Source organism: Balaenoptera ricei, chromosome 16 (genome assembly GCF_028023285.1).
Source record: "Balaenoptera ricei isolate mBalRic1 chromosome 16, mBalRic1.hap2, whole genome shotgun sequence".
In the NCBI taxonomy this organism is placed as follows: Eukaryota; Metazoa; Chordata; class Mammalia; order Artiodactyla; family Balaenopteridae; genus Balaenoptera; species Balaenoptera ricei.
In genome coordinates, this window is record NC_082654.1 from 55,657,089 (window position 1) to 55,666,698 (window position 9,610).

The 9,610-nt window shown below is 52.5% G+C and overlaps 1 protein-coding gene across 2 annotated transcripts; it reads left to right on the plus strand.

Moving 5' to 3' along the window:
* Window positions 1-6,418: 6,418 nt before the first annotated feature.
* Window positions 6,419-8,670, plus strand: LOC132350565 (pulmonary surfactant-associated protein A). Of its 2 annotated transcripts, none has more exons than XM_059899814.1 (4): window positions 6,419-6,605; window positions 6,866-6,985; window positions 7,742-7,819; window positions 8,294-8,670. In XM_059899814.1, exons 1-4 carry the CDS (start codon window positions 6,434-6,436, stop codon window positions 8,668-8,670), a joined length of 747 nt encoding a protein of 248 aa, XP_059755797.1. In that variant the 5' UTR covers window positions 6,419-6,433. The 2 variants fall into 2 exon arrangements, with proteins under 2 accessions (XP_059755797.1, XP_059755796.1); XM_059899813.1 differs by having other exon boundaries at window positions 6,434-6,518; window positions 6,926-6,985.
* The last annotated feature ends 940 nt before the right edge of the window (window positions 8,671-9,610 follow it).

Sequence of the window (9,610 nt, forward strand, 5' to 3'; positions counted from 1 at the left end):
AAGGATTATGCACATGAGAGATTGACCCTCAGGTTCTTCAGGAAACCATGGGGGACACAGATGCCGTCCAACATTTGTGTCTGCTCTTAAGTGGAACTTAGAAGGGGATGGGAATTCCTGATCAAGGACACTGAAGCCCCGGGCCCAGGCGCCATCCCCCACCCTACAGCGAGCCAGGCCTCAGGGGCACAGCTGGGAACCGCGGGCTTCCTGAGTGAGGATTCTCCCCAGGGTCATTAGAGTCTGAGGCACAGGCAGCAGCGTTCGTGGCACTGTGCCCTACCACTCCCTGGCCTTTTGTGACATGTACCAACCTGGGTCTCCTTCCCCCCGTGGGCCCCTCTACTCCTCTCATGTGTCTCTCCCAATCTGGCTAACTCTCCTTGGTTCTCCTTGGTTCTCTGGGGTGGACCTCAAGCTGTGTGCAACGGCTCTCTGCTGGTCTCTCAGTTCCCTCTGCATTCGCAGGGCGTGCTTGCGTCCTTGTGGGTCTCTGTGATTAGTCACCTGCTCCCTTCCCTGGTTCATGTTTATCCGAGACACTCATCCTCAGGTTACCCTTCCACACTTCACAGGCGGAGGCTCTTTCTCCTCCAGCTTCTGTATCCCTGTTGCTCCTCGGACCAGGCTGGATGCTGGGTCAGGATCTCATGCAGATTCCGTGTTTGTCCTATGGATGTCTGCAGGGCTGTGTACAGACAAGCCATGGCAGTGGGCACAGCCCCAGGACAGTACTGCTGGGTTGCTGGGACAAGGCTTTGTGGTGGAAGCAGACGTGGCTGGTGGCCAGTGGCCAGGCAGTGGTCACCTGCCATAGTTGCACTCCTGAAGGCCCTGCCGCTCTGAATGTCCCTGCAGGCCTGGCTCCTGGCCTGGGGCAGTGCGGGGTCCATGGCCCAGCATGTGCCCTCTGGTCTTGAATTGGGGCACAGCCATGTAGCTTAGGAGAGTCCCAGCTCTGGCACATGGTGGGACTGTGCTCGCTTTGCAGAGGGCTGAGTTCCTCTGGCTCGGGTCATATATGAAGCACAAATTCAGTTTTTTATATTTATACTCATAGTCATAATTTTTATATTAACACCATCTCCCAGTAAACCAAGATGTGTTTGGTCGAAGCTGCTTTAAATACCTGTTGACTGGAAGCTGGAGTCTTTATTTGTTCCTAGTCAGTTTCTCCTGGGTCAACGAGTAGCAACTCCAGCACCCACCCAACAGATCCTCTGCTACGAGGGGACTGGAAAGCAGCAAACACACGCCAGGGGGTAGTTTCGGAAGAAGACCCTAGAGTTAGGAGTGATGCAGATGCCAGGGAAGCCCTGCCTGCTCCCGCAGAGGGCGGGCACTGGACGGGTGCCTGAGGAGCTGGTACCTTCCCCTCTACAGATGTGGGACACTCCAGCAAGGATCAGATTTTCCCCACACCAGTCACCCTGCCAGGAGCTCTACCTGAACTGTCATCTTTTATCATCTCTTCAGCCCAATGGGGTGGAGTAGCCTGTGGTCTGGCTGCCCTTCAGGACGCCGTGAGGGAGCAGGGTGGGCGGTGCTGAGACCTCCTTCTCGGCCCCATTCTTGAGCCCCTTTTAAGCTGAAAGCTCCAGAGAATGCCCTCTCTTCTTGAACATTCAGGTCTTTTAGAAAATGAAACCCAGACCATAGCCAGCCTTAGGCCCACAACTTGGCCTGAGGGGACATTGCTCCGACATCCCAGATCACTGGGACAAGCATTGCAGGCCTAAATGCCGAGAGGCTTTGGTCCCTTCTGAAATGTTTTCAAAAGTCTAGAATGTACTGAGGTATTCTTGCTGTAATCTGAGGTTAATTAAATATAGGAGGGCTCACAGAAGGGCACTGCACACGAGAGAGTAGAACACATCCAGACTGCAGGACCAGGAAGAAGGAGCCTCTTTAGAGAGCTCTGTGGACACTCCCACAGCTGATGCCACGGTGTTCCGGGGCCTGGCTCCTGGGTGAGCCAGGAGGGGGCCAAGGCTGACACGGGAGGGTCACGTGGGTGTCAGGATGTGGACTCAGGTGTTCTCTGAGGACAGTGGAGGCCCCGGATGAACGTAGTGAATCCCATGTTGTCCTGAGCCTGGAATTCCTCCCAGGGGAACAGCTGTGACTGCGTAGAGCACATGCTAATGTACATGTTTGATTCTGAAGACCAGGGCCTCCTTGATCCTGTGATGCACTAGAGTTAAACTAAAGTGTTGTCCATGAAGAAGCTTGCAGGCCATTGAAAGTTCTCTCCTGTCACAGTGTAGGTAGCAGACGGTTTCTCTAACTCCCTCAGGCTGGGATCCAGGTGCAGCCCATCCTGCATCTTTCCTGGGGAGAACCCCAGCCTGCTTGCTGCTAACCACCCCCCCCCCCCGCCCCTGCTGTCTGCCTGTCCTGTCCTGTCCCACCGGCTGCTCTCAGCTTTGTCTCCACCAGGCAGCCTCATGTAAACAACCACCAGAGCCTGAGCCCTGGCTGGTGCCTCCTCTCTGGGCTTTGCACGTGTGGTTTGCAAGGTGTCTGGAGCCCACTGCCCCAGAGAAAGGGACACAGACTCTGTGAGAAGCCTCTGCACTTGGTCAACATCTCTGCTTTGATGGACACTCATCCCCAGGAAGGCTGGTCAGGAGCTCCAGCCACACTTGGTTCCTTCCTTTGCTCTGTCCTAACTGTGTCTTACCTTGCTGTCCTCCCTCCCAATGTAGCCATGGAAACTCCCTCGGGAGAGTCATTCTAGTCCAGGTGGAGGCAGGGATAAAGCAAATCCTGAGCTTTCTCACCCCCGGCTCCTGGATGTTCCCTGCCACTTCAGGAGAGCTGGGGTTTGTTTTAAATACCAGCCCCATTTGTAACCCATACACTCCACGCTTCAGGCCCTGCTCAATAGCCACACAGAGGTCAGGAAGACTTTTCATCTGTATCTGAGCCAAAAATCAGCAACTTTGACAACGTGGTCCCAGACTAAACCCATAAGATGACAGCAAGCCGAAGGACGTCTCTCCTGCCTCACCCAAAGCCTCTGCTTGATGGTCCCTGAAGGTAGGTTTTCCAGATAAAATATAAGATGCCCAACTACACCCGAACTTCAGATAAACAATGAATAATATTTTAGTATAAGTACGTCCCAAATGTTGCATACTTACAGTAAAAAATTATTTGTTCCCTTGTGCACTGTTGGTGGGATTATAAACTGGTAAATGGGTCTAGCCACTATGGGTAACAGTATGGAGGTCCCTCAAAAATTTAAAAATAGAACTACTATATGATCCAGCCATCCCAGTTTTGGGTATATATCCAAAGGAAATGAAAACAGGTTTTCAAGGAGATATCTTCACTCCCGTGTTTATTGCAGCATTATTCACAATAGTCAAGTTTATGGAAACAACCTAAGTGTCCATTGATACATGAATGGATAAAGAAGATGTGGTGTATACATACAACGGAATATTATTCAGCCACGAAAAAAAGGAAATCCTGCCATTTGCAGCAACATGGATAGTCCTTGAGGACATTATGCTAAGTGAGGTAAGTCGGACAGAGAAAGACAAATATTGTATGACATCCACCCTTTTTTTGTGTGTGGCAGAAAAGGCAGTCAGAACACTCCAGACAAGAGAAGAATCATGCTCAGAGAAAGAGTGACATGGAAAGCACCCCTCAGTTCCGTGAACTTGGAACATCCTCTTAGAAGCTGCAGAAGGGAGAGTGGTGGAACACAGGATGAAGAAGGAGGTAAGGCCACGTAAATAATTGATTAGTCATTTTATTAGAATTTTTATGACACACTTTAATATATTGGCATTTAGCCATGTGAGTGACTTAGGTTAAACAGGTGACTTAAAAGATTAAATAAAATACCCCATGTTACTCTTTCATGTTTTTAAATAAAAATAATATCTGAACCAGTGTTAATTGCTTGATTTTGATGGTTATATTGGAAAACATCTTCATATGAAATATAAACTAATATACTAGGGTGATGGAGTATCATGTTTGCAACCTACTCTCATAGGTTCAGAAAAAAATTGGTAGTGCACCTGCATCTTTCCTGTAGGTTTGTTATTACTTCAAAATAATAATTTTTTTAAAAAAACCCAGAAAACCATGACTCAGGAAGTTATATAACCTGACGTAGGCCACATGGATAACAAGTGGCAGCTCCAAAGTGCAACTCAGGTGCGTCTGACTCCTAAGTCCACACCCTTCCCCACCAACCATGGCCCGGACCTCCAGGCTGCCTCCCCGCAGACCCTTTAAAATCTGCCCAAGAAGACCCCTGCTCCCGTTCCTTCCCCCGCAGAACCGCATCCCCTCCAAGCCGAGTTGTAGTCCTTAAGCTGGAGCTGCTCCTGGGCCCCAGGAGCTGGCCCTGGCTCCCCATCCTGTGCCTGACAGAGTCGCAGGGCACGTGACAGGCGGCAGCAGGGCAGCTGAAAGCACTCCGGGCTCCAGAGAGGCTCTGACGGGCTCCCTGCTCCTGGGAGAGGGATTCCATTAGCTGAGCTCCCCCTCTCCCTGAGGACCTCAAGATTTTTCACACCACCCACAGGTAAGCATGGCGATTTCTTCCTGTCTCTGTTCCCCATCGTTACCATCCCTACGTTAGAGATTCCCTCCTCATCAAGCGGCTTGAAGAGGGAATCTTATCAATTAAGGCTTCACGTGTCATTCCACTACTTACAGAAATCACCACTGCAGGTCATCAGACATCACCAAGGCCAAGACAGAAACTGCTGCCCTCCTGTGACCTTCCAGCCCCGCCCTGCTTCCCCACCTCTGAGCCTGCCGGGGCGGAGGGATGGGGAACCCGCTAAGGATTCACCTGTACCTGTGAAGCATGTGTCCATCAACTCAGCTGCAGGCCCCAGAAGCAAGAGCTGGGGGCTCAGTGGTGAGCCACGCCCCATGACAGTTTGTTCCAGCTCAACCTGACCACCCTTTGGCTTCAGACATGACCTCTGCGCACTCTGGAGCCCTATGGACACTTCCAAGAGCCAAAGAGGCTCTGGAGCTGGAATGGCCCCGGGAGACAGCCCTGTATGTCACTGATCTGCCTCTTTGCTCCCCTGGGAAAAGAGTCCGGCGCTGGTATGTTCTCTCCAGCTGGTGGGCTTTTGGGGGATAGTGATTCTGGGGCTGCGAACGTGTCACTAGCCAGGACCGGGAGGCCGAGGCCCAGGAGAGAGAGGGCTCCCTTTGCCACGTGCCTCCATCGGTTCCCGTGTAAGTGCTCTCATCCTTCACTGCTTTTGGGAAACTGGATGGAGGGAGAGCGGGTGGCCTCCGGTCCATGGGAATTTTCCCTTCTTACCGATCTGGAATTTCTCTTTAACGGGTTTCCTAAGTGGCCCTCCAGCCTGAGTGCCCTGTGGGGAAATGTACTGGGTAAACAAGATGACAGCTTCCTGCCTGGCTCTCCTGGAGTAGAGGCCCTTGTGACAGGCCCCTCTCTGGGGTGGAGAGGAAGCCTGGTAGCCTACATCAGTATAAATGTTGCTGTCCACCTCACCACCCTGATCTGGAGGCAGAGAACCACACAGGCTCTGTTCGTGTGGGTGAGTTTAGCCCCATCCCCTGGGTCTTCCCCAGGGTTGCAGCAGCATGAACCAGCCCAGCAGCCACAGGCTTCACTATGGGTCAGGCAGGGAAGGAGGGGCCCTCCCTGGGTACCACTGGGACTTGTTCCACAGAACCCTAACTATGGGTACAGGAAGATGGGCTTGCAAATATCCTCACACTTCACTTTGCTCCTGGGCCGGGCCCATTGGCCCCAGGGATTCATCAGGGCCTGCAGGGTGGAGGCAGGGGGAGAAAGAGCCTGCCAAAGAGGAAGCCTCCCAAGAAAGCAGGGAGGAGGGGACTCCCTATCATTGACCAACGTGGGGTGGCCAAGACATGGGCCCTGGTCATCTCTGCTCATCCTCAGGATCATGGTCCCTTAGAACTCAAAGGGAGGGTAGCTGAGAGTATGAGGGACAGATGGAGCGAGTGAATGTTGACCACATCCTTCCTCCCAACAGCCTGGGAGGGACAGGCCAGGATTGCCTCCAGGACAGAAGTTTCAGCTGAAGCCAAGAGAGGTGAAGTGAGTTCCCCACGGTCACACAGCTAGGAACAAACAGAGACTCCATTAGAACCCAGGTCCTCTGAGTCTCCAGAGCTCTCTACAACTCCTCCCCTGCCCGGGTACCACTCCACCTCCAGCCAGAGGGATGGGGCATGAGACCATGTTAGATACCAGATGATGCTGGGAGTTTCCAAGGATAGTTTGGGTCTTTCCAGAGCTCCTGTCTGTACCTGCCCTGGCCCTCAGGCTCCATCACATGCCTGAATCTTGACAAAGCACAGCAAGGGGAGACCTTGGCAAATGCTTCAGGTGGACCACAGCCCGCCCTTCCCTTCTACAGAAGGAGCCGCTGGAGCAAACGCCATGCTGCTGTGCTCTTTGACCCTCACCCTCATCTGGCTGGTGGTTTCTGGCCTTGAGTGCGACATGAAGGAAGTTTGTCTTGGAAGTCCTGGCATCCCTGGTACTCCTGGATCCCATGGCCTGCCAGGAAGAGATGGGAGAGATGGTATCAAAGGAGACCCTGGACCTCCAGGTACTGAGTGGGAGCTGAGGGACAATGACCTGTTTTCAGGGGGACTTGCTGTCCAGGGTTCCAGGCTGGGTTCAAGGGTCAGGTGGATGGTGGGAGTTTCCCGGGACCCTTAGACTGGAGCAGCCCTGGAGCATCTACCCTCAAGGTACCTGTGGAGTGACAGGTGAGTCAGCCTGGCTGATAATGGAGGTCCAGTCCCATCAGCCCCAGCCCACTGTGGGTGATAGATAGCATACATCCTTGTCCCCCTCTCTCTGCAGGCCCCATGGGCCCCCCTGGAGGAATGCCAGGCCTCCCTGGGCGTGATGGGATGACTGGAGCCCCTGGCCTCACTGGAGAGCGTGGAGAAAAGGGAGAGCCTGGTGAGAGGGGCCCCCCAGGTGAGCAGGATGTGGCCAGTGTACAGAAGCAACTGGACACTGTGCCCATGTGGTCAGTTACATGAGGGATGACGGGGATCAGACAAAACCACGGAAGTCCCCAAAGGGTATATTTTTCAACCTAGATAAGAGAATATGAGGTTGAGAAATCAGAGGGGTCTGGGTCGTGGAACTGGTGGGTATTGGAAGTGTTCCACGCATCACAACAGCTGATGGGGAGACACAGGGCATCAGGTGTGGGAAATGGAACAGCACTGGGAGGAGGGGAGGCACTTCCTAGTGCTGAGGCATAGGGGCATTCTGAGGGTGTAGGGGGTTATGTGGACCAAGGACCAGACAGATGATATAACTGGGAACCCTGCATGTCCAGGGGAATTCTGGAGCTCTGAGCAGTAATCAAGATACATCAGGAGAGTCAGAGAGAACCAGATTTGCTCTTAATGGAGGGTGGGGAAGGGGGCCCTGCCCAGAAACTAGAAAACCCCACAGAAGTGGACAGACAGAGCCATGAAAGGATATGGCAGGAAAGAAGAGCAGAGATGGGGCTGAGCAAGGGCAAGGCTGAATTAAAGGACAAGTGTGTAGGGAGTGGGAAACACACTCCAACCTCGTGGACCCTTATGACCTGGGGCCTGGGCAGTGGCTCTAGACAAGTGAAGGGCAGAATGCCAGGCTTGCCGCTGGCCTCGCACCTGCTTGGCACAAGTGGGGGTTTTTGTTGGCCTGCCCCTCTTCTTGCTGGGGATCTCTCTACAGGGCTTCCAACTTATCTAGATGAGGAGCTCCAGAGCACAATCCGTGAGATCAGCCATCAAATCCTGCAGTCGATGCGCGGTAAGGGGATCCCTTGGGGCCTTATAGGGTAGGGGGTTCCCATAAGTTCTCCTCATCCTCAGCATCAGGCTCCAGAATCTAGAGACTTGACAAACAAGTGTGGACATGGAGGTCCTTTTTCAGATGTTCTTCAATGGCTCAGAGGAGACCGAAGTAGATATGGATTATCTCCCTATGTCCTGGGGAAGCAATGTTCCTGGCTATACTGCTTTCTATTGAATCCCAGGAAATTGCACAGTTTCAGGCATATAATAGACAGTCAATAAGTAATTGTTAAATGGGTGAATGGATAATTAAATGATGGGAGCATGGAGGGGAATCCAGAAAGACTAGGATTGGAAGAGGGAGGGAAGAAGGAGAGAGAGGCAGAGGTGAAGAGATTGGAAAGCGCATAAAGGTAGAGTGCATAAAGGGAAGGAAAAGGACTTGGAAACAAAGAGGCCTGTGGCCTGACCCGGATTCCTCTGCTGTCAGTCCTCAGTTTTCAGGGCTCCATGCTGGCAGTGGGAGAGAAGGTCTTCTCCACCAATGGGCAGTCGGTCAATTTTGATGCCATTAGAGAGTCGTGTGCCAGAGTAGGTGGACGCATTGCTACCCCAAGGAGTCCAGAAGAGAATGAGGCCATTGCAAGCATCGTGAGGAAGCACAATACTTATGCTTACCTGGGCCTGGCTGAGGGTCCCACTGCTGGAGACTTCCACTACCTGGATGGAACCCCTGTGAATTACACCAACTGGTACCCAGGGGAGCCCGGGGGTCGGGGCAAAGAGAAGTGTGTGGAGATGTACACAGATGGCCAGTGGAATGACAAGAACTGCCTGCAGTACCGACTGGCCATCTGTGAGTTTTGAGCAGGCACCAAGGCCACAGGATGGAGAGGGTCCTGCCTTGCCTTTCAGCCTACATCCTGGGGAATCCACCTGGTCTGTGAGGTGCTGTAACACCTCTGTGGCTATAAGAGTTGGAGACGTCTTAGCCACTCCACTCCCAGGTGGGCCCTGACTCCTCCCCCTTGATTACTAATCAGTCTGACTCCCCCTGGAGCCCCTTCTCAGCTCTGCACTCTAGACAGCCACTCTAACTTTGCCCTTTGGCAAGAGATGGAGGCTTCTTTCTTCCTCTTCTTGTCCAACTCCTTCATTTATAGATGGCAACAGTGAGGTCCTGGGATGGAGGTTCCCTCCAAAAGCACACACAGGGTGCCTGCTTCCTGGCCCCTCTACTCTTTCTTTGCAGCCCACTGCCTGCCCAGCCTTATCAAGATGTAGCAGTCAGTGCTGCTCAAGCATAATGATAGACGGGTGGACTTCTGGGAAATTCCAAATGTGTGGAGCTAAGGATACATTTGGGATTATCTGGCAGCCTGAGGTCTGTGGGGCACATCTGCTCAGGCTCTCCATGAGGTCAGAGGGCCTTGTGGTACCGCAGCATGGTGGAGGCCAACCCACCCCTAGTGATTGGCATGTATTATCCACTCCCTTGACTCTTGGGGTACCAACTCAACTCCCTGACCTAAAAGCAGCCAGCCTTTGCCTCTAGGGAAGATCTCACCCCCCACCTCAGACATTACCCAAGTAACTTCCTGCTGATGAACACATCCCCACCACTTCAGACCTCAGTGAGGTGTTTATTGAGCATATACTATATACCAAGCACCTTGACAAGCACTTCTAAGACATCTTATAAACTATGATTTAATCTTCACACGGTGCCATGGAACAAGAATTATTCTCCCCAGTTTTTATACAAGAACACTGAAACTTAAAGAAGTTAAATGTTTTGAGTTTTGTT

Coding starts and splice junctions, on each gene's coding strand:
- LOC132350565 (XM_059899814.1), top strand. CDS start 6,434: ATGCTGCTGTGCTCTTTGACCCTCACCCTCATCTGGCTGGTGGTTTCT. Junction 6,986..7,741: donor TGGTGAGAGGGGCCCCCCAG/GTGAGCAGGATG, acceptor ATCTCTCTACAG/GGCTTCCAACTTATCTAGAT. Junction 7,820..8,293: donor AATCCTGCAGTCGATGCGCG/GTAAGGGGATCC, acceptor CTCTGCTGTCAG/TCCTCAGTTTTCAGGGCTCC.